The sequence below is a fragment of the Microtus pennsylvanicus genome, chromosome 3 (genome assembly GCF_037038515.1).
Source record: "Microtus pennsylvanicus isolate mMicPen1 chromosome 3, mMicPen1.hap1, whole genome shotgun sequence".
In the NCBI taxonomy this organism is placed as follows: domain Eukaryota; kingdom Metazoa; phylum Chordata; class Mammalia; order Rodentia; family Cricetidae; genus Microtus; species Microtus pennsylvanicus.
The window spans coordinates 97,622,278-97,646,428 of record NC_134581.1 but is presented as its reverse complement, the minus strand read 5'-3'; the positions used below and the strand labels follow the sequence as shown (position 1 = coordinate 97,646,428).

General features: G+C 46.3%; 1 protein-coding gene across 1 annotated transcript in view; it reads right to left on the bottom strand.

Moving 5' to 3' along the window:
- The window catches only part of Rp9 (RP9 pre-mRNA splicing factor), a 28,919-nt gene extending 11,853 nt beyond the window's left edge, over window positions 1-17,066 (bottom strand). Inside the window, exons 1-3 of the mRNA XM_075966517.1 lie at window positions 16,768-17,066; window positions 5,386-5,416; window positions 4,297-4,426 (exon numbers count right to left, since the gene is read on the bottom strand). Coding sequence (XP_075822632.1) covers window positions 4,297-4,426; window positions 5,386-5,416; window positions 16,768-16,895 — 289 coding nt within the window. The 5' untranslated portion in view covers window positions 16,896-17,066. The remainder of the gene's footprint in view (window positions 1-4,296; window positions 4,427-5,385; window positions 5,417-16,767) is intronic.
- Between the last annotated feature and the right edge of the window lie 7,085 nt (window positions 17,067-24,151).

Genomic DNA, 24,151 nt, shown 5'->3' with positions numbered 1-24,151 from the left:
GGAATGAGATGTTCTAGGCCAGTCTCAAGCTATAGACTGGGAGTCTGTCTGAAAACAAACAAACACAGGGCTCAGTAGTTAAGAGCTCTTATAGCTCTTAGGACTCTTGCAGAGGACCTCAGTTCAATTCCCACATGTTGGGCAGCTCATAACTCTAGTTTAAGGGAATACATGCACATAATTAAAAATAACAAAAATCAATTTGGGGGCCCTGGACAGCTGAGTCAGCAGTTAGGATCAGATATTGTTCTTATAAAGGACCTAAGTTTTGGTTCTGAGCACCCATGTCAAGAAGCTCAACCACCTCTGGCACTACAGGACATCTGCAATCATATGTATGTCTCCTTACCACCACACATATACACATAATAAAAATAAACCTTAAAAAAATTCTAAACAAGTAATAAAAATAGTAACAATTTTGTCCAAAACAGTCTTTAGCTTTTTACAAATTAGTCACAGGCTTTTTCCACTGTGAGAAAAAAAATTCTAATCAAAGGTAGTTGGCCTATCAAGGGTTAATATTCCATAAAACAATCCCATCTTCAATCTCTGTACAATGTTTACTTTGTTGTTATGCTATGGTTGCAGTGCCTGCCTATGTCTGCGGGCCATGTACACACATGCAGTGCAGCCAGAAGAGCGCACTGGGTCTTCTGGAACTGGAGTTACAAACCTCTGAACCTCCACGTGGGTGGGTGCTGGGGCCCAGACTCTGGGTCCTCTGCAAAAGCACCTGGTACTCTTACTGCTGACCTTGTCTCCAGTCCGCACCCGGCATTCACGCCAGTTTAGTCTCTCCCACCAGGGAGAAGTTGTTTACCCAAAGGCCCTGCAAGTACCCCAGGAACTTGGAGAGCCTCAGCTACTGCTCCCTCCCAGATTCCTTCATTTCCTCTGCTATGTAGCCAATCATGAAAGCCTGTGATGCTGGACCCTGTCCACTGGGGGAAAGGCACAGACATGGCTGCATTAGAGCAGAAATCAAGTGCACTCATGGCCACAGTGTGTCTGGGAGCCTTGGCTTAGGTCAGGGGACACCCTTTTTACCAACAGCAACAGCCTTACCATTTCTTTCTCTTTGTTCTTGTTTCTTTGGGTAATATCTGAATATCTGCTTCCAATACAACAATCTAAGGGAACATGATTTCCAGAAAATCCACTCAACCTTGGTGAGAAGTGCCACTTCTGGCCAACCTTGGTGAGAAGTGCCACCTCTGGCCAACCCTGGTGAGAAATGCCACCTCTGGTCTCTGAACTGGGCCACTCCCAGTGTTCTTGTCCTAGGTCAGTAACAGTCTGACCAAAGTCAGCATGAGGTCTAAGCTCCTTAAAAGGACACAGCTACATGGCACTGCCACTATTTGATCGTCTCAAAGACCCCTGGAAAAGCCACACCTATAAGTTACTTGCCTAAGCACATCATTCATTCTATAGGAAAGACAACCTTTCAAAACACTGGCTGAAAATAATGGCTTGTTTAACATCCAGTCCACGCTGGCTAGTTTTATGTCAATTTAACACAAACTAGTCATTTTGAATAAGGGAACCTCGTTTGAGAAAATGCCTCCATCAGATTGCCTATAAGCAAGTCTATAGAGCATTTTCTTGATCAATAATTACTATAGGAGGGCCCAGGTGTAGGTGGTGCCCTCCTCTGGGCTGGGCACTACCAGTCCTGGGTGTGGAAAGAAAGCAGGCTAAGTAAGCTAAGGAGAGCAAGCCAGTAAGCAGCATTTCTCCATTGCCCCTGCATCAGCTCCTGCCTCCAGGTTCCTGCCCTGTTTGAGTTCCTGCCTTGACTTCCCTCACAGTCCTTCGTGGACTGTGATTTAGGATATCTAAGTCAAATAAACTCTTTCTCCCCGAAGCAAACTAAGACACATTGTCAGGCTGGTTATCAACCTGGCACACAAGAGCCCAGTCATACACTTACAGGGACCACTGGGGACTGGTGCACTCAGAGAGCCTCTACAGGTCCTCACCATGACCCTGGTCATCTAGAGCTGTACACATGCGCCATCCACAGAAACCCAACACTCTCCCTTCTGTGTGACCTGGGGCCTGGGAAGACAGGCTTTTAAAGGCTGATGAGAGCCAAGCGTGGTGATAAACATCTGTAGTTCCTGTTACTCAGAAGGGTATGGCAGGATGATTAGACAACATAGCAAGACCAGACCAGAAGAGGAGAGCAAGTTAAAGCAGGGATCTAACCTGTATCAGCTCTGAGGAGGCATGGTATCAATGTCCACACACACATACATGCATACACACGTGCATATGCACACACAGACACAGACGCACACACAGACACACACACACACCCTTCCTCTTGGAAAAAGGTAGGTTTCCTGGATTAAAGAATACCTGACAAATTCTTAGCTGAGTGCTAGCCACTGAGCCACATACTACAGAGGACACGCACTTTCAGGGTCACTCCATGAAGTTACTAAAGCTAAGAGAAGTTTTCAAGAAAAAAGTATAACAAACAACAGTATAGGTAAGAAAGATGTTACACCTCGAAACATTTTCTGTCTAAAGCGTAAGAGCCAAAATGTTCAAAGAAATGGCTGAAGCGGACTAGGCGTGGTGGCACACACCTTTAATACCAGCACTTAATACCAGGACACAAAGGCAGGAGGATCTCTATGAGTTCCCAGACAGCCTGGTCTGCACCCTGTGTTCAGAAACCTTGTCTCAGAAAAGAACAACAATTGAAAGCTGAGACAGGAGGATGGAAATTCAAGGCTTCCTTGGGTGCAGAGGAAGCTCCGAGTCAGCCTGGACCACACAGAGAGGCTGCATCTCACAATGAAACATAAAGAGAATGGCGTGCACTTCAGGGTGCAGAGCTTGCCTTGCATGTGTGAAGCCCTGTGTTCAGTGGATAATACAAAACAAACACAAAAAACAAGAAAAAAAGAGTGAGAGAAGATAGAAGAATGTTTGATAAAATGTCAAAACCCAAATTTGGTAAAACAATAATAAGAATGCCCAGAACCAGGCAGGCATGGTGGCACATGCCTGTGTTTACATCTGTATCTTAGCACTGTGGAGACTCTGGGCTAGTCTGAGAATAACCGCCTTTAAAAAACTCAGGCAGGTTTCTGAGCATGAGTTCAAGGTCAGTCATGGCTACATAGTAAGAACCTGTCTTAAAAACTAAGAAGGCCAGTCTGGGCCATATCAAGATGTTCTGTCACAAAACAAAACAAAAATGCAACAGAAATCTGTGACAGACTTATGTAAACTCTTGAAATGTATATGTATGATTACAGGACCGGAAGCAGGTGGGACATAGAAGATACCTGTCTAGAGCCACCACCTGTGGCCTGTGGTTGCTCTTGTTAGTCACTTTAATGGACAAACATTCAACAACACTGACAGACAATGACCAGCTCTGCCACATCTCTTCCTCCTATGGCATCTCTCCCTCGGGATGTTCTTTTTATCATGGTAGTACTGCTATGGAAAGATCACTGGGTCGGACTCAAAAGTCCTAGAGTCAGGTCAGCCATGGGCTTGGCCTATGACAGAATTTGACCTGGAACTCACATGGGCGGGGAGAGAACCAACTCCCACAGCTTCTCCTCTGACCTCCATGTGTATACCGTGGAACCCACACTGACACACACACAGTAAATACATACATAAATAGCAATAATAAATAACATAAAAAAAAACAGGGGCTGGTAAAGCACTCATCTGACATGGGGAAGGCCCTTGAGTTGATCTCCATAGGAACACAGTTGCATGCGCATGTGAGCATACACACGCGTGCACACACACACCAAACCAAAGATAAGACGTATGGTACTATCAAGTACAGCATATAACCAGTGGTTTGGATTTAATTTGTCCCCCGAAAGTTCATGTTGAAAATCTGGTCCGCAGTGTGGTAGTACAGGGTAGAGGACCTTTTAAGATGTGGAGCTTAGAGGCAGGTTTTGGTGAAGGGTGTAAGTCCTCACTAATGGAAATGGGGCCAGGTCTGGAGTGACTGTACCCCCGCCTCATCACTAATGGAAGTGGGGCCAGGCCAGGAGTGACTGTACCCCCATCTTACCACTCCCTGTATGTGTTTCCCTTCAGAACATTCTCCTTGGGCTTCTCCATCATGTATGATGCAAGCAGGGCACACAGGCCAGGATGCTGAGGCTGCGCTGTGTAGACCCTGCAGCCTTCAGAACCGTGGGCCAAAGAGACCCATTCATGACTTACCCACCCTCATGCATCTTGTTTAGTGACAGAAGACAGACTGCCACAGAGACATCACTCAAACCCTTGCACACTCACATTGCATAACTTTGACCTCTCTCCCAAGTGGCATCCAAAGTCCTTTAGTTGGTGCATGAGCCAGAAACTCCCTGGCATGTTCATTGCCTGGTACATCTGGAATACAGTCTTCTGGCTTTGTCTCCTCCTCCTGCAGGAAGATAAGTGTGTAAACAACAGAACAAACCAGAACCAAACAGGACCCATCCGTGCTTCCTGCCTGGGAAGCTATCATCTGGCTTCCTGTTAACTGTGTGACAATGTCGTCCCCCAGGAGCTGGGAGAGACAAGCTTTCAGGGGCAGAACTACACAGGAGAAACTGCTCAGCCTTGCTGTGATGCACAGGCTTCGTGCAGGAATGACTTATGACCTCCACACTCTGACAGAAGATAGGTCAAACAGCTTTCACTCTCTCACAATCTGTGGGAGGAGAAGGCTTTTTAGAACGCTAGAGACAGACGGCTACATTAAAATGGCTCTTAATAAATTACACTTTTGTGAGGAGAGCAAGCTCTTCCCGTGATGTGAGTGGAGGGAGAAAACGACTCTGGAGGAGTCCGCCCTCACCTTTTCTCTTAAAGGTCACTGTGTCTCTGATGGGGATTTCCACCGGCAAATAACTATTTCGAACCAGAGTATTCCTTTACTTTCTGCTTATTTCAAACATTTCTTTACTGAAAGTCTTTGGTCCTCTGGCTGCTTTCCTGTGTCCCATGCCACTGAAAGACCCGCTAGGCTGCAGTGTTTGTCCTTTCACAGGCTGAGCTGAGGCTCTCAAGACTCCACCCTAAATGTACTGAGGAGTAGGCTGAGTGAGGCAGACAAGGAAACTGGACAGCAGAGCTTCTAGAAGATACTGCCACAGAGACAGAAAGGAAGCTGCGATCCCAGGACTCCTATGTGTTTGCACTGGCTCCTTGGGACGGCTTGGTGGCTGAATATATATACATATACACACACAGACTTTGTGACAAAGGCCAAACTTATGGTTCACCTGGTATCTATTGAAAAGAAACAGCATGTTTATATAAGGAGATTAAAAATACCACCATTTTTAAAAATAGTAAACCAAGTCCCCAAGTAAATTTAATAGAGTAACCATTGCTTACCTTTATAAACCCAGGAGGAGGTTTCTCGTAACTAGAAAATGAAACACAAAAAGCAATCTTCATCATACATGTCAACAGAAGACACAGCACGCACGCGCGCGCACACACACACACACACACACACACACACACACACACACACGGGGCAGCAAGAGCCAGCCCCCTCAGAGGTTTCCCCTCCACACCCAGCTGTGTCAGACGCTCTGCACACGAAGGGCAGTGACACTCCCAGACAACACTCGGCAGAGTGAGACAGGACCCTCGCTCTGTGCCTCACCTCTCTAACCCCCCCCCCCCCCCCCGGGAAGCACTCCTCATCACTAGAAGGCCAGAAGGGACAGAAAAGCACAAGGATGTATGCCTTCTTTGGTCTGACTCTTTTATGCAGGGCTAGGGGTCTGCAGGGGAAAAATAAAATTAGGTGTGGGAAACAAGGCGCCAGGCTAAGGGGCAGTCAAATGACCTTCTGTTTTCTGATCTAAGATGCAGGAAAAACAACTTGGTAGGGGATTAGCACAGTTTGCTTTCTGTTGCTGTCACCAACGCCATAACCAAATGCAACTTGGGGAGGAAAGAGTGTATGTGAGCTTACAGGTTAGGTTAGGCAGTCACTGAGTGAAGCCAGGGCAGGAACTGAAGCAGAAACCATGCTTTCTTATATAACCAGTGCCCAAGAGACACTACCTGCAGTGGACCGGCCCCTCCCACAGTCATCATTAATCAAAAAAATGTTTCCAGACTTTCCCACAGGCCAATCTGATGGAGGCAGTTTCTCCGCTGAGGTTCTGTTTTCCCAGGTGACTCTAGTTTGTGTCAAGTTGACAAAAACTAACATGTACAAGGATGGCTTAGAGATGTCATGAATCTCCAGAGCCTTAAAGGTTCCGAAGAGAATGGCTGGGTAGGATCAAAATTAGCTTCTTAGATCTGGCACAGTGCTTTTTCCAAAGCAGATATTCAAAAAGATTTCAAAAGGAAAACTATAGTGTGACATGAGACTAACTCAGCAAAGCCAAGAGAACCCTGGCCACGTGGCGAGGTGACAGAGCGCTCCAGCAGCCTTCATTCCCAACACTGCAGTCTCGTGTGTCAGCCAGAAAGGAACAGGGTGGTAAAGACCATGAATCTCCAGATCCATCCCTGAACTACAAGTGTTGAACAAACAACATTTGCCAATTATAATGAGGTCCAAATGCGTAAATAAAATGCATCTTATCACTATAAAAGGAATGTGACACAATTATAGATTTTGAAATGTGTTATTATTAGTAAAAGTGTTCCATAAAAGTGTGTCACACAGATGTTTTCATAAGTTTAAAGTGGTTGGTGTTTATTACTAGGACAAATAAATTTATTAATTGTTGTTGGAGGCCGCTTGTTCATTACCAACTGCCTAGACCTGAAATAATCACTCAGAAACTATATCATTTAAATCAGTACTTGGCCTATTAGTTCTAGCTTCTTATTGGCTCTTACATCTTAATTTAACCCATTTCTATTAATCTGTATATCGCCACGTGTCTGTGGATTACCAGGTAAAGTTCCGTCCAGTATCTGTCTCTGGCGTGGCTACATGACTTCTTACTGACTCTGCCCTTCTTTCTCCCAGCATTCAGTTTAGTGTCTGTCCCCCCACCCCCATAGCTCTACTATGCCCCATCACCGGCCAAGGCAGATTCTTTATTCATTAACCAATAAAAGCAACAGATAAACAGAAGGACTTCCCACTTCAATTAATGTAACACATTAAAAAAGATACTATATCTCAAAATATTATTTCAAAGCCAGGCGGTGGTGGCGCATGCCTTTAATCCCAGCACTCGGGAGGCAGAGGCAGGCGGATCTCTGTGAGTTCAAGGCCAGCCTGGTCTACAAAGGGAGTTCCAGGACAGGTTCCAAAGCTACAGAGAAACCCTGTCTCGAAAAACCAAATATATATATATATATATATATAATTTTAGTGGTAAATAAAAGAGATTGAGAAATTAAAATGAATTTGTTTGCACTGTGACAGTTAAGAAATCTAGGGCTGGCTAAAAGTAGTGGTGCACATGTTTAATCTCAGCACTCAGGAGGCAGAGACAGGTAGACTTCTAAGAGTTTGAGGCCAGCATAGTGAGTTCTAGGTCAACCATAGCTATATGGTGAGGCCTTCTCTAAAAAAACCAAAAAGGAAAGAATTACCTAGTTAATTTTGTTATTGCTGCTGTTTGGGACAGGGCCTTTCTCTGTGGCCCAGGCTGGGCTCAAGCTCCTGACCACCTTTCTGCCTCAGCCTCCTGAGTGCTGAAACTATGTGGGTGAGGTGATCTTGTGTACTTAGTTCTTAAGATCTAAAAACGGGGGGAAAAAAAGCTCCATTTTGTTCTGGAGGTTTTGTGTGACGTCACTGTGAGTGGACTACATTGTTCTGAGAAGTAGAAGGTCAAGCCTGGTAGGAAGGAAAATCAGCAGGAGGATGTGGACCCAGAACTCACTCTTGAATGAATATGGATGACTGGCTTCCGAGTCACCATTGTCCTGTCGCAGTCTTCTGAGTGCTAGGATTAGAACTCCGGGTCTTTGAGGACAACAAAATAATACTCACTCTGTGAAGTACTTATAATGACTTTTAAAAAATTAACATACATAAGTGTTGTGCCTCCCTGTATGTATGCATATACATGTATGTACGCATGCTACATGTATGCACGCACACTACATGTATGCCTGATGCCTGCAGAGGTCAGAGTGGGGCATCAGATGTCATACTGATGGTTGTGAGCTGCCATGTGGATGCTGGGAACTGAATCAGGGTCCTCCGCAAGAGCAGCCAGAGCTCCTAACTGCCGAGCCATCTCAGCAGCCTCCTTTAAACTACTTTTTGTGTTGAATGCTCAGCAGGATTTATCTGAAGCATTCATTAAACATGCACCATCCCACAAAACTGTTCTGCAGCTGTCTGCAAGGAAGGAACCACAGAGACAAGATGTCTGCTGTGTAGCTCAGCTCTCAGCTAGGACAAGAGACCAGAAGCATGGGCAGCCCGAAGAGAGAGGTGCTGTGGAGACAACTGAGACCTGAGGGGACACCTCAGGGTGAACGAATGAGTTCACCCCACTGTGGTGCTTCCTGTCCAACGTAGCTGACGGACTTCCCACATTCGTGTCTGTCTTCTTCCCAGCAGTGTTTAAAATGACAGCAAGAAACAGTAAAGCCAAGGTACCCCAAGACCAAGCAACAGTCTTGATTCCAACCTGTGAACAAGTTTACAAACTTCCTCAGGTACAGGAAGCCGAGGCCTTCAGAAGGTCTCCAGAGAGCATGGTTTCCAGGGCGCTGAGGCGACCAGCTTCTCTTTCCTTGCAGCGGGAGACTGCCTGCCCTACCCTTGAGCACGGCTCATTCTTTTACCAGATTCCTGGCAGCCACACACATACCTTAACTTCAGGCCAAGGAAGGAAGATGCTTTGCCCAGAACCTTAAAACCTAGAAATGGCTCTCCTTGCTGGGAATAAAGAGCCGAGCAGTCAGACCATCCTATGTGAAGTTGCCAGTCACGCTAGGCATAGTGGCATGAATCCTAGCATGCAGGAGGCAGAGGCAGGTGGATCTCTGTGAATCTGAGGCCAGCCTGGGCTACATGGAGAGTTCCAGGATAACCAGGGCTACATAGAGCCTCAAAACAAAACAAAAACCCTGAATGAGCATCTTCCCTCTTTTTCTCCCACTTTAAAAGTTCCAAGAGTAGCCTAGCGCACACTATGTAGCACAGGCTGGCCTTGAACTCAACACAACCCTGTTTCAGTCTTCCTAGAGTAGGACACCATGGCTGACATGATAGCGTAACACTATCAAGTGTGAGCAGAGATCCAAGAACACCCAGACAACAAAGAGAATGAGAAAACAAAACCACAGGCTGGGGTATGTGCCTCAGCCAGTAAAGAGCTGCTCTTGTGGACAATAGGACCTGAGTTAGATCCCCAACCATATAACAGCAAAGCTGGGCATGCTGGTACGCACTTAAAACCACAGAGCTGGGGAGGCACTGACATGCAGACCCCTTGGGCTTACTGGCCAGTTTGTCTAGTCCGCCTGGTGAGTTTCTGGCCAAAGAGAAACCCTGTCATTGGATCACCTCCCAGGTATGATATCAAAGACCTCATCATGTAGACACACACACATAAACAAACACATAAATAATTAGATGTAAGTCAGAAATCAGAACACAAGGCAAGCCTGTAAATATAGCTGCAAGGGAAGCTGAGGCAGAAAGACATGGCAAATTCAGGGGATGTTTGGGCCACACAGTGGGTAACTTAACACGACCTCATTTCAAAATAGAAAATAGAAGGAGGGCTAAGGTCAAAACACTGACAATAGAGGGGACAAAAGAAAACAAAAATTAATGGGTGCTCATCACTACTGAAACAAGAACAGGATGTTCTGAGAAACAAAGCTCAGAACAAGTAAATGTTCTCTTTATTTTTAAAATTAGCATATGAAGTGTTAGCTATTGTATTAGTCATGGTTCTCCAGAGGAACAGAACTGATAAAATGAACACATACACATTTATTAGAGAGGCTTAAATGTTGTGGTTTGACCACTACAATGGCAGAAAGGTCATCAAGTAGGTCACCAGAGGTGACAGTGAGTAGAACCATTCCTATTTCACCGCCTTGAATCCTGGACCCATGGATCCTGACTATGGCAGAAACTGTACCTACCACATGCTGGACTCTGATTCAAAGCATACACCACCTTCTGGAGGACCCCCGCCTTAGCCATCCAGGCTACTGCCACTTAATTGGTGTTTAACAGTGTCTTCAAAAGGCCATTTCATCATTCTACCAAGCTAATTGCTTCAGAATGGTGGGAACATGGTAAAACGTGGGCCCAAGGTCACACTTCTCTGGCTGTGAAATCAGTTCCTTGGTCAGAAGCAATACTGTGTTGAACACCATGATGGTGGATAAAGCTTTTGGTAAGATGGGTGGCTTTGGAGAAGCATTATATGTTCCAGTAAGGAAAAGATGCTGGCCTTCCCAAGGAGGAAGTGGTCCAGTGCTGCTGGCGTGCCACCAGGTGGCTGGCTGGTCACCCCAGGAAACAGTGCCACACCTGGGGCTCACCGTTGGCTTCTGCTGCTGACAGACCTGGCACTCTGCGGCAGCTGTAGCCAGATCAACCATGCTGAGAGGAAGTCCATGTTGTGAAGTCCATAACCTCCATGTCTGCCATTATGACTACGTGGTTCATGGGCCCATCAGGCAATGACAGGAAGAGCTAGGTAAGAGTGCAGAGCCATCAGTAAACCATCACAGGGCACACCGCACGAGCCTATAGGTTCACGTGTGGGTACAGAGGCACTGTAACTGGAGTAGAAACCATAGGTATTTGGGCAACTTCTTCATGTACTTAGCTTGCGCCATTAGAACATGCTTGGGCCCAAATATGTACAGTATATGCCACTTCTATTTGATAATGGGTTGTTGCTGTGTACATAGTACTTTATGGCTGTATTAGTCAGGTTCTTATAGAACTTATGGAATGAATCTCTGTGTGTGTGTAACTTACTGGAATGACTTACAGGCTGCAGTCCAGCTAACCCAGCAACGGCTAGCTGTAAACGGAAAGCCCAAGAATGCAGTAGCTGCACAGTCTCACGAGGCTGAGTGTCTCAGCTGGTCTTCCGCAAATGCTGGAATTCAGAAGTAGGCTCCAATGCCAGTGAAGGAATGGATGTGCTGGCAAGGTGAGCGCAAGCAGGCAAAGAGCAACACCTTCTTCCTTCTCCTATTGCCTTTCTATAGGCTTCCAGCAGAAGGTGTGGTCCATGTTAAAGGCGTGTGTCTCGCCTCAAGATCTGGATTAAAGGCCTGTGTCATCCCACTTAAGATCTGGATCAGAGGTGTCTCTTCACTCTTCAAAGGCCTGGACTAGAAGTGGACTTACCCACTTCAAACCAAGCAGAATCTCTCTTACAGGTGTGCCCACCATTTCTGGATTGTAGTTTATCCCAGATATATTCAAGCTGACAACCAAGAACAGTCACTACAGTGGGTCAGGTAATATCCAACGCATGAAGAGCAGCTCAGGTACAGAATAAACTGGTGGCCCATTGTCAAATGTTCAGTTTCCATTAATGCCCAGTAGCAGGACAAGGGCTGTCCCTCAAAGGGAAAATAGTTGTCTGCAGATGACAGCAGAGCCTTGCGCCATAATCCCAAAGGTCTCTTCACCTAAGGGGCCTGCCAAAGACCTCAGACAGCATCCCTATCTGCCACTAGAACCTCAAGTACCATGTTGGGTCATACAGTCCAAGTGGGAGAGCAGCCTGCACAGCAGCCTGGACCTGCTGAAGAGCCTTCTCTTGTTGCAGGCCCCACACAAGGCTAGCAGCTTTCTGAGTCACTTTGTATACGGGCTGGGTTAACACACCCAAGTGGGTAATGTGCTATCTCCAGAATCCAAACAGGCTCACTAAACGCTGCGCTTTCTCTTGGTGGTAGGAGGGACCAGGTATAATAACTTTATCCTTCACCTTAGAAGAACTATCTCTGCATGCCCCACACCAGTGGTCTCCTAGGAATTTAACTGAGGTAGAAGGCCCTTGAATTTCTATTGGATTTCTTTTCCACCCTTTGATGCACTGTAAAGGTGTACTACTGGCCTTGCCAACTGAAAGTAAACTGCTTCTAGTGGTCCTTATGGACAGATACTTAAGAAAAAGCATTTGCAGCCAGGTGGTGGCAGCAGCACTCGGAGGCAGAGGCAGGTGAATCTCTGAGTTCAAGGCCAGCTTGGTCTACATAGTGAGTTCCAGGACAGCCAGGGGTACACAGAGAAACTCTATCTTGAAAAGCCAAAAAGAAAAAAGAAAAGAAAGAAAAAAAGAAAGAAAGCATTTGCTACATCAACAGCTGCAAACCATGTATCATATGTGTTAATCTGCTCAAATATTGACATCATATCTGGTGCAGAATTGACAATATAAGTTATTACTTGATTGAGCTTTCGATAGTCAACTGTGAGTTCTCTACAGCCCACTGTCTTCTACACAGACCGGAGAGGAGAGTTAAAGGGAGGTGTGGGAATATGCGAACCACCAGCCCTGGTTTTTTTTTTTTTTTAATTTTTTGAGACAGGGTTTCTTTGTGTAGCCTTGGCTGTCCTGGAGCTCACTCTGTAGACCAGGCTAGCTTCAAACTCACAGAGATGCATCTGCCTCTGCCTCCTGAGTGCTGGGATTAAAGGCGTGTGCTACCACTGCCCAGCTCCACCCTGCATCTTTCAAGTCCTTGAGGGTTGGCATTAACTTATGCAATTCCTCTTGGGATGCCATATTGTCTTTGGTTCACTATTTTCCCTGGTACAACTCTAATGACTTCCACTTGGCTTTTCCAATCATAATGGCCCTCACTCCACAGGTCAGGGGACCTATGTAGGAACTCTTCCAGCTCCTGAGTATATCTATCCCAATTAGACATTCTGAACTAAAAATAAATACAGGATGAGTTTGGGGACTCACTGTGAGTTGGCTTTCAGCCAAAATTCCACTAACTACCTGATTCCATTAAGCCACTACTTTAACTGGAGGTTCATAATGCTTTTTGGGAGTTCCTGGAACCACTGGAATCCAGACCTTGGACAGTCTGATTGTCTCCTTTCCCCCAGTGTACAGTTACCCTTGAGAAAGGCCATAGGTCCTTCTTGGGAGGGATGGGAGAAATGCTAACGGTAAACTCTTGCGAATTTTAGCAAGGTCCTTCCTTAGGGGAACCTATGAAATCGTAACATTTAATTCATCTAAATTCATCTAACTAGCAGCAACATCTCCAACCCTAAGGTCTGGCGCAAGGAAAAGGACGATGACAAAGATCTTCAAATGTACTGGTGCCCCTCACCATTTTTCGTCTGTAAGACTAGCGAAGGCACGTCTTCTGGGCCTTCTTAGTGTGGAGGATTTGGCTCCACACACTGTAGCCACTCTAGCTTCATCAACAGTAAGACAAGGGACAGCAGGCCATCTTTGACAAATGTTTCAACAACTGTATGAGTTTCCATATTAAACCAGAATCGGGCTGGACAGATGGCTCAGTGGTTAAGAGCACTTACTGCTCTTCCAAAGGACCTGGGTTCAGGTCCCAGCACCCACATGGCAGCTCACAGCTGTTTGTAACTCTAAGATTTGACACCCTCATGAAGACATCAGGCAGGCAAAACATCAATGCAAATAAAATAAAAATAAACTTAAAAAAAAAAACCAAAAACCAAAACCAGAATCTCTACTCAGTGGGCCCAGCTCAATAAACTCATCCTGATCCAGCTGTATGTTCCTTCCACCATTATCCCATACCCGTAAAATCTATTCCCATACATTCTGCTTGAATGAATGAGCAAATTCATTGAGGTAGCTCTTTAGTGGTATGATGCACCTCCTCATGAACCATGCTTTCAATCCCCCCTCTAGAAGCGTGCTTTAAGTCTGGCTATAGATCTAGAGGCAGCTATCAATGGGCCCTGGGGGATATCAGTATGGAACCTGGCATCTCTTCCAGGAAAGTCACTCTGTCTGGCAGATGATGAAGGGTGAATCCCTTAGGCAAATTCAGGTGAATCCCTACAGGGGATGGGGTATGGTGCATCCTCTGCTGAGGACAAAGAGCCTACTTTCTCAGCAGAGATAAGCCCTTGAGAATCCGAGGGTTCAGGTAGGGTCCTTTCACATCTCCATCCAAGAGCAGAATCCAGTTCCTTACCAACCAGTACTCTTACTGTAACTGCTGACCCTCTCGGCAGCTGGAGCTTGAATTTTCTAACTCAGCCAATCTTACAATGGGTGCTTTGGCTTGATCTCCTGCAACCTGAGCTCTACGGCTGCTGGAGAGAAGATTCTCTCCCAGTGCACACTTAGACACCATCTGACTTCATGCGCATCTGGAGCCGCTCAATTACATCGCTGGGTTCAGACTTTTCCTTTGTCACTCTGTCCACCGTGACACCGTTGCCGCTAGAGCGGCCACCAGCACTGTCGCTCTCCGTATTTCCCCACTAGTGTTGGAAGTTTTAGGATCAGAGTCACCACAGGTGAATCAGGATCATCAAATGCGCTTTTATCACTAAGTTCTTCAAATAGTTCACACCATGGCTGCTGGTGTTCTCTGTGCTTCTCGGAGAGGCTTCAGTAACTGCAGTGCTGGCAAACCGGAAAGCCTAGTCCAAGGCCCGGCACTTGTTCAGTCTACAAGGCTGGACGTCTCCGCTGATCCCTGGTAAATGTTGTAATCCTGAAGAAGATTCTAATACCAGCAACGGTTTAATCATACATAGACTTTCAGTATCTTCCTATTACCATCGCTCGGTTGTGCACTTAGTATTATCTCTGTGCAGTACTGAGTCAGAATATCTTATTACATTTTTATGTGCTTATTTACTTAGTGTGCTCATATTTATGTGCCACAGCATGTGTGCAGAGGTTAGAGGTCAACCTGCAGTAGTCAGTTCTTGCCTTCTATCATGTGGATCCTGGCCACTAGGCTTGGCAGCAGGGCTTTTCCACCTGCTTGAGGCATCTTGCTGGCCCAGAATACTTGATTTTAAAAATTGCTGCTGAAGTTGCTGAGTTTCATAAAAAATTGTTCAGTGGCACTGGAGAGATGGCTCCGTGGTTAAGAGCACTTACTGCTCTTGCAGAAGGCAGGTTCGGTTCCCAGCACCCACCTGGTTCTTCCTCTGGCACCAGGCACACAGATAAGGCAAGTATACAGGGCAGAATTCTCAACAGTTTCTGAAATGGCTCTAAACAGACTTCTGTTATTACACTATGTACTTTGTGCCTGTGCACAGTGACAGTGGTGTCAAAAGCTCTAACACTTACAAAATCAAAATATAAAGCAACTCTGAAAATTGCTGAAGATGCTCCACCTTCTTCAGCATTCAAATGTTCAGCCACGATTGGATTGCTTGTGGAAAAACAAACAAGTACATCTATCTTATTAGTACGCAAACTTGCTTTTATCTTTTTTTTGTTTTCGAGACAGGGTTTCTCTGTGGTTTTGGAGCCTGTCCTGGAACTAGCTCTTGTAGACCAGGCTGGTCTTGAACTCACAGAGATCCGCCTGCCTCTGCCTCCCAAGTGCTTGCTTTTGTCTTTAATAAATGTTAAAATTATAAGTATAAGAAAGAACTGTTTTAGCTGGGCGGTGGTGGTGCACGCCTTTAATCCCAGCACTCGGGAGGCAGAGGCAGGCAGATCTCTGTGAGTTCGAGGCCAGCCTGGTCTACAAGAGCTAGTTCCAGGACAGGAACCAAAAGCTACGGAGAAACCCTGTCTCGAAAATTCAAAAGAAGAAGAAGAAGAAGGAGGAGGAGGAGGAGGAGGAGGAGGAGGAACTGTTTTTAAATAAATTTTCTTATAACTCTTTTATCAGCAAATGTTCGATGTGTAGGCCTAATTTATACACCCAGACACCTGCGGTAGTGTAAAAATTTCTTAGGTGAACTGAAAGGGGTCACATGTGAAAAATTTTAAGAAGCCCTGTCCTAGTCTTAAGGCAGGAGGATGTCAAGTCACAGTGTAACCTAGTGAGATCCTGTGTTAAAAAGAAACTAACAAGATACACAGGGTAGTGGGGAAATATATAAGAAAAAGCTCAACAAAACAAAAACACCAACACAAACTTAATGTGCCAGTGATGTGTAAGCAATAATAATAATAAAAAAAAATCAAGTCTGAAAACAAGATGGATATAGCACCTGAGGGAACCGGAACCAACACACACCACACACACACACACACACACACAGAGAGAGAGAGAGAGAGAGAGAGAGAGAGAGAGAGAGAGAGAGAGAGAGAGAGAGAGAGAGAGAGAGAGAGAGAGAGAGCTGTCTGCAAAACAAGTAAACCTCTGCTCTCCAATTTCCTGTCCTCACGCTTCCTTAAACTGTGTCTACCATGCTCAGTGGCCCTAAACCTCTGCTGCCTGCTTCTGACTTTTATCCTGGTTTTGCCCGCAGAGCCAGGCCGGCCACTTTCCCTCACCTACGCACGACGCCACCCACCAGGGCGGCTGGTCCTCGGGCTCCACCCTCGGCCGGCTGCGGGGACCAGCCGCCTTACCGCGTGTCTCCCGCAGTTTCCACCCTGGGCTTCCCGCCCGTCCCGTCGGTGGCAGAGGACCGAAACGGAGGTCTGCGTCGCACGGCACCCAGGGGCCGCGGGGCTCAGAACCCGGCCTCCGGACGCGGCGACTGCCACCGCCACTGTCGCTGTGGCGGGGACACTAGCCGGCCTTCCTCCCGCGTAGGGAGCCGGGGGCCCGTCGGCTGCGGCCGGTGCAGGCGAGGCCGTGCCCCTCGGCCCCCGATCGCGCCCCGGGTCCCCGGCCCCGCCGACTCACAAGGACTCCAGGTGCTTGAGCTGCTGCAGCTGCTGCGCGTCGTGCCTCCGCCGTTTCTGCTCCCGCCGCCGCTGCAGCTCCTGCTCAGCGGGCTCCCGCGGCCGCCGAGAACCGGCTCCGGACGACATCGTGACTCGAGGCGGGCTTGGGAGGAGACGGTCGGACGCTTCCTCCGCCCCGCAGGGCACTCCCGCCAACGTCCCACCGGCCCGCGCCACAGAGTCAGAGCTCCAGCCGGGAACCCGCAGCCAGGCCCCGGCGGCCCCCGAGGCCTGCGGGAACTGAAGCGGGGCGGGGCCGGGGCGGGGCCTGAGGGCTTCCGGGAGCGCTAAGTCGCCTGAAGGCCACACCCACTTCTGAGTCTTGTTGCCTTTTTTTTTTTAAATAGATATACTGTTAAGGTTTTAATTATTTAATTATTTGTGGTTGGGCGAGGCAGAAGGACCTGTGAGTTCGAAGCCAGCCTAGTCTACAAAAAAACGAATTCCAGGCCAGCCCCGGCTATCCTGTGAGACCCTGTCTCAAAGGAGAAAGGGAAAAGATTTTTACTTCCAAGTATCTTTTGGGTGGTGGTGCGAGTATGGGGTACGGTGGTTGTACAGAGTCCAGAAGAGGGCGAGGGCTCTCCTAGAATGGAACTACAGACTATGTGATCCACCCTGTGAATGCTGGGAACAGAACTCTGGTCCTCTGCAAGGGAGTATGCATTCCTAAACTAAAGCCTTTCTGCTGCTCTTTGGATCCTTGTCCTGTACTTTTTACCTGTGGATTTATTTGGAGAATAAAACAACTTTCTGTACAAAATCTCCAGTTTTCCGGAGTATATGATCCATAGAAAAAACAACGACCAATAAATACATAGAGTTTGTTATGAAGTCTCAGACCAGAAGCCTCACTTTGAGTATTTCAAGTTAGGTCTGTGTGGGGTAAAGCGGCCAGCCAAAGAAACACACCCTGGTTCAGAGACCTGAGCCAGTGGGGAAAAAAAAATACTTTAGCCCTGATCTAGAACCAAAGAAATACACCCTGACTCTGAAACCAGTGCCAAAGAAACACACTTTGGCCCTCCAATCGGAGTCAGTGAAAGAAATATGCCCTGACCCCAAAACTAGAGACAAAGAGGTTAAAAGGGCCAGTGAAAGAAACACAGTTTGGCCCCGACACCAGAGCCAAATCTGCCCCTGATTAACTAAGCTGAAAACCAACCAATACCTGTTTAGGGAAAGCCAACCAATTCCTGAGCAGAGATCTAGCCAATCGGAGCTCAAGGCACTGAAATCTGACCAATTCCCGCCCTGAAAATCTCCCTGGGGCGGGGGGGGGGGGGGGGGGGGGGGGAGACGCCAACCTTAAGAAACCCTATATAAGCCCTGTGCTTGCTCAGTGTGCGCCTGGCAGGTGCAGCCATTCTCCTGCATTCTTCCCTCCCAATAAATCTTTTGAATGAAGTCTGGGTGAAGACCTTCTCTTCCTGGAGCAGATCAGAGCAGGGCTGTAGCACTTTCAGGACAAGCCTTCCCCTAGCAGCACTGAGTTGTTACAACTTCAGAGGGGAAGCCAGAGACGGAGGAGCACAGCGGCTCCGAGCAGAGCTGTAACACTTTAGCTGGGGAAACTTTCCCTAGCAGAGCAGAGTTGTTACACTGGAGCTGAATCGTAACAAGTTCGCGGGGGAAGCTCTCTCCTGACAGAGCAGAGCTGTTACACAGGGGAACCCGTTCCCTAGAGCAGGGCTGTAAGCTGCTATGCTTACTGAGACCTGTGCTATTCCCTGACTCCCTACTGCCAGAGCACTCTTCCGCCTGAGCTGTGCACCTAGTATTCCTTGGCTCCCGACTGCCAGGACCCCTTTCCATCTGAGCTGTGACACTTACAGCCTATACACTTACCCAAGGAGAATAAAATGGAATAATAGTAAAAAGGCAGGAAAGGACTTTAGTGTGACATTTTGGTACTCAGTGGAGGCAGGCAGGTAGTTTAGTGTGTGTGTGTGTGTGTGTGTGTGTGTGTGTGTGTGTGTGTGTGTGAGAGAGAGAGAGAGAGAGAGAGAGAGAGAGAGAGAGAGAGATTTAGTCACTGTAGCCACAATGAGAAAACAGAGGTCAAACATCACTGCATTTCCAAGCTACTGACATGAACTTTAGATGGAATTGGGGTAGGGGTCAGTTACCAATAATCGAAGTCTTGGTCAAATCGTGACGCAGTGGATTACCTCAATCCAAACTCTAGTCTCCTTTTAATTACCCATCAGGCATCAGCAGATCCAAGTGAGGAGTCCCTGCCTTCCAGCAATGGTTGTTTCACAGTGCATGCTTTAGTGTGTGTGAGAACATGGGCAGACTCCTCAGCGCAACAGTGGGCAGGCCCCACAGCACAAAGGCACCAGGGATTGATGCTCTGCACGAGCCTTTTCTTCTTGTAGTCCTTTTGGAGAGAGATGAAGAAGTAAGAGGCGTGTTTTTATGAGGTAGTTATTTCTGCCGAGAAGCTGTTTTTTAACAAACAAGGAGGGGCCTACATGTTCCATGACATGGCTCAAGGATGCAGCAGTCATAACCCAAAGAGCTGGAATGCAAAGATACTAGCTGTGATTTGAGCCTGAATTCTGAAACTGTATCTGATGTAATTGCTTTAGCCTCAAAAAAAAAATGCTCACACATTGGTTAACTTGATGCTCTTTCCAGGGTGGGAACAGGTCTCTTCTGCTGGGTTAGAGGGAGACACTTACACTCTGCTCCAGTATCAGGAGTGCAGCCCTGGAGAGGAACTGCAGAGACAGAGCTTGTTGGCAGAGAGACAGCCGACTATCTCATTTACTCCCTCAGCTGAAAGTCAGGGAGATTTTATGTGTATGAATGACAGTTTTATATGGAGACAGGACAATCATGATTTTGCCTGCATGAAATCTGTATTATAAAAATATATTGAACTGGTCACGGCAGTAAATAATAATCCCAGCACTTTGGAGGCTGAGGCTGAAAGCTTGCAAATTTAAGATTAGTCTGGGCTACACAGAGTTTATAGCCAGCCTGGATGCGTAGAAAGACCCTATCTCAAAACAGCAACAAAACGGGTGAACCCAAAATTATGAAGATATTAATGCTTCAATTATCAGTCCCTGAAGAGATGGTCTAGAAAGTTTTCTCAGAGGAAGAGATGTATTACCAGAGGACCACAGGGCACATAGAAACCCATAGGAACAACTGGCACAGAGACTGGAAGAGATGGTCTTAGGGGAGGAATGCTACTTTGAAAAGTATACAAGAAAAGAGAAGAGCCAGTGTGGGCCTACAGCCCAAGGAACAAGGGTCTTAAGATGGAGCGTAGAGGGATGAAGTTGTCCTGCTGACCTAGTAGAGGGATGATGTTATCCAACTGACCTAGTAAGGATGAGGATGGAGGGTAGAGGGATGAGGTGTCAGTGACCTAGTAGAGGGATGAGGTTGTCCACAGTCTGGATGATCTAGTAAAGATATGCCACTCAAAGGCAAGTAAACCGGGGAGGAAACAAAGTCCAGCAGAGGACAGTCATGACCTGGTCTGGGTTTTAGCAGAGCTCTCTGCTGTGTGTATGCCAGCACCTGAGTGGATGCCACATGTTCTGTAGCCACGAGTGTGCTAAATTCTCCTACATGACAATTAATTCCACAAATACTTGCTGGGACTGCTCAGTGCTACAGTCATGTTTCTCAGACTGCGGTGGAGAGTCACTCGAGGACTGTGAAGTGGAATTAAAGAATTTCCAGAAATGCTTTTTACATTCCATTTATTTATTTACTGGGGAAAGTTTTGTCACATGTGTGGCAATGAGAAAACACTAGTGGTAATCGATATTTTTCTTCCACACAGGTCCCACTTGAGATTTGAACTGAGGTCATCAGCTTGTTTGCGAGCACCTTTACCCCCTGAGCCATCTTTCTGGATGCTAAAATATTTTATTTTTTAAAAAATATTTATTTGGGTTCTTTCAGATTTCTTTTTTGTGTATGACTGTTCTACCTGCATGTATGTGAATACACCATGTATGTGCCTGGTACCTATAGAGGCCAGAAAGGGGACTGGATCCTCTGAGACTGAAGTTGAAGATGGCTGTGGGCCACCCTGTCTGCACTGGGATCAGAACCTCGGACCTCTGCAAGGGCAGCAAGTGCTGTAAATCGCTGAGCATCTTTCCTACTATTCCTGTCTCCAGAAATATTTTAAAAAATGAAATCAAACAGATTCAATGCATTGCCCATCAAAATCTTAGCAAAATTCTTCAAAGACCTCGAAACAACGGTACTCAACTTCATATGGAAAAGCAGAAAACCCAGGATAGTCAAAACAAACCTGTACAATAAAAGAACTTCTGGAGGCATCAAAATTCCTGACTTCAAACTCTATTACAGAGCTACAGTACTGAAAACAGCCTGGTATTGGCATAAGAACAGACAGGAGGACCAATGGAACAGAATAGAAGACCTGGATATCAATCCACACATCTTCGAACACCTGATCTTTGATAAAGAAGCAAAAAATATCAAATGGAAAAAAGAAAGCATATTTAACAAGTGGTGATGGCATAACTGGATATCAACATGTAGAAGAATGAAAATAGACCCATATCTATCACCATGCACAAAACTCAAGTCCAAATGGATCAAAGACCTCAAAATAAAGCCAGCCACACTGAACCTTATAGAAGAGAAAGTGGGAAGTACACTTGAATGCATTGGCACAAGGAACCACTTCCTAAATATAACCCCAGCAGCACAGACACTGAGAGAAACAATTAATAAATTGGCCTCCTGAAACTGAAAAGCTTCTGTAAAGCAAAGGATACGGTCAACAAGACAAAATGACAGCCTATAGAATGAGAAAAGCATTTTCTGCTTTTCCATATGAAGTTACTAACCCCACATCAGACAGAGGTCTGATCTCCAAATTATACAAAGAACTCAAGAAATTGGACACCAGAAGATCACATAATCCAATAAAAAAAAATGGAGTAAGACCTAAACAGAGAACTCTCAACAGAGGAATCTAAAATTGCTGAAAGACACTTAAGAAAATGTTCAACATCCCTAGTAATCAGAGAAATGCAAATCAAAATAACTCTGAGATTCCATCTATCACCTGTAAGAAAGGCCAAGATCAAAAACACTGATGACAACTTATGCTGGAGAGGTTGTGGGGAAAAGGGAACACTTCTGCAATGCTGGTGGGAATGCAAGCTGGTACAACCCCTTTGGATGTCAGTGTGGCGATTTCTCAGAAAATTAGGAAACAGCTTCCTCAAGACCCAGTAATACCACTTTTGGGTATGTACCCAACATGTGCTCAGCTATGTTCATAGAAGCTTTGTTTGTCATAGCTAGAACCTGGAAACAAGCTAAATGCCCCTCGATCTAAGAATAGATAAGGAAAATGTGGTACATTTACACAATGGAGTACTACACAGCAGAAAAAATAACAACATCTTGAATTTTGCAGGAAAATGGATGGAGCTAGAAAATATCATTTTGAGTGAGGTAACCCAGACACAGAAAGACAATTATCACATGTACTCACTCATAGGTGGTTTTTAAATATAAAGCAAAGAAAGCCAGCCTACAAACCACAATCCCAGAGAATTTAGACAACAATGCGGACACTAAGAGAGACTTACATAGATCTAATCTACATGGGAAGTAGAAAGTAGAAAAAGACAAGATCTCCTGAGTGAATTGGGAGCATGGGGACCTTGTGGGAGAATTGAAGGGGGAGAGGAGAGGCAGGGAGGGGAGCAGAGAAAAATGTAGAGCTCAATAAATATCAATAAAAAAATGAAATCAAGGCTGGAGGTGTGGCTCAGTGGACCTGACTCCCCAGCACTTCAACACTGGCTAAAAAGAAAAGAAAAGCTCTAAGGACCAGGATCTCCCAGGTCAACTGTGACTGGCAAAGAGGCTCCCTTACTAGGTTCAGTGTTTGCAGATCTGACTGTCCTCAGCCCATGACTTATTTCATGGGGTAAATGTCACCAATGTCACCTCCTCAGTTTTTTCTTTACCTTTTTCCAGGTTGTGCCTAGGCAACATGTGCCCAGGCTGTACCAGACTTTTTCTCTCGGGCCACCAACCAGCTCCCAAAACATGACACGGAAATTTACTATTAGTTTTGAATGCTCTGTCTAGCTTAGGCTTGTTTCTGGATAGCCCTTTTGACTTAAATTAACCTGTTTCTTTTTATCTTCTTTTTGCTTTGGGGCTTTTTACTTTTCTTTCCTTCTGTCCATCTTACGTTCATGGCTTCTGTGTCTGGATGGCTGGTGGCTTGCCGCCGGGTGCGTCTCCCTCATTCTCGCCTCTCCTCTTCTCTCATTCTTTTAGAGCCTAGATTTCTCCTCGTATGTATTTTCTCTGCTTGCCAGCCTTCTGTTCAGGTGCCTTAGGCAGGCAAGGTGAAACAAATGCAACATATCTTCACATAATTAATCACCCATCCTTATACAGTTAAACAAATGCACCATAAACAAATGTAACACATCTTTACCAAGTTAAAATAATATTGCACAATGGCTGTCTCCTCCCATGCTCCTGCTAATCTAATTCAGCCCCCCCTTTTTTTTCTGTCTTTCCCTCCTCTCCAAGGCCTCTTCATTCTTTTTTTTATTAATTTATTTATTTATTAAAGATTTCTGTCTCTTCCCCGCCACCGCCTCCCATTTCCCTCCCCCTCCCCCAATTAAGTCTCCCCCCAGCCCGAAAAGCAATCAGGGTTCCCTGTCCTGTGGGAAGTCCGAGGAACCCCCACCTCCATCCAGGTCTAGTAAGTTGAGCATCCAAACTGCCTAGGCTCCCACAAAGCCAGTGCGTGCAGTAGGATCAGAAACCCATTGCCATTGTTCTTGAGTTCTCAGTAGTCCTCATTGTCTGCTATGTTCAGAGAGTCCGGTTTTATCCCAGGCTTTTCCAGACCCAGGCCAGCTGGCCTTGGTGAGTTCCCAATAGAACATCCCCATTGTCTCAGTGTGTGGGTGCACCCCTCGCGGTCCTGAGTCCCCCCCCTTTTTTTTAAGACAATGGAGTAGCCATCCACATTTGTGCATCCCACAGGAACTGGTGCCCTGATGGGGGATGGGCTCATTTTATCACAGAGCTGAGCTCCCCAGAACAGAAAGTAATCCTGTTGCTTTGTTGACATCTTGGCTGCTGACCTTATCAAGATAGAGATGGCCATAGGACTTCACCACTGTCTCGGTCAACGCAGCACACTATATGAACAAAACGGCGGCACCCATGAAACTTCACTGCACCATCAAGTCCTCGGGGTTTCTTGACAAATGGCATCATGGAAATGGGAGACCCCAAGGAGACGCCAACGTGAGCTGTATTGCCAAGTGACAATGCCAATGCCTTTCTAT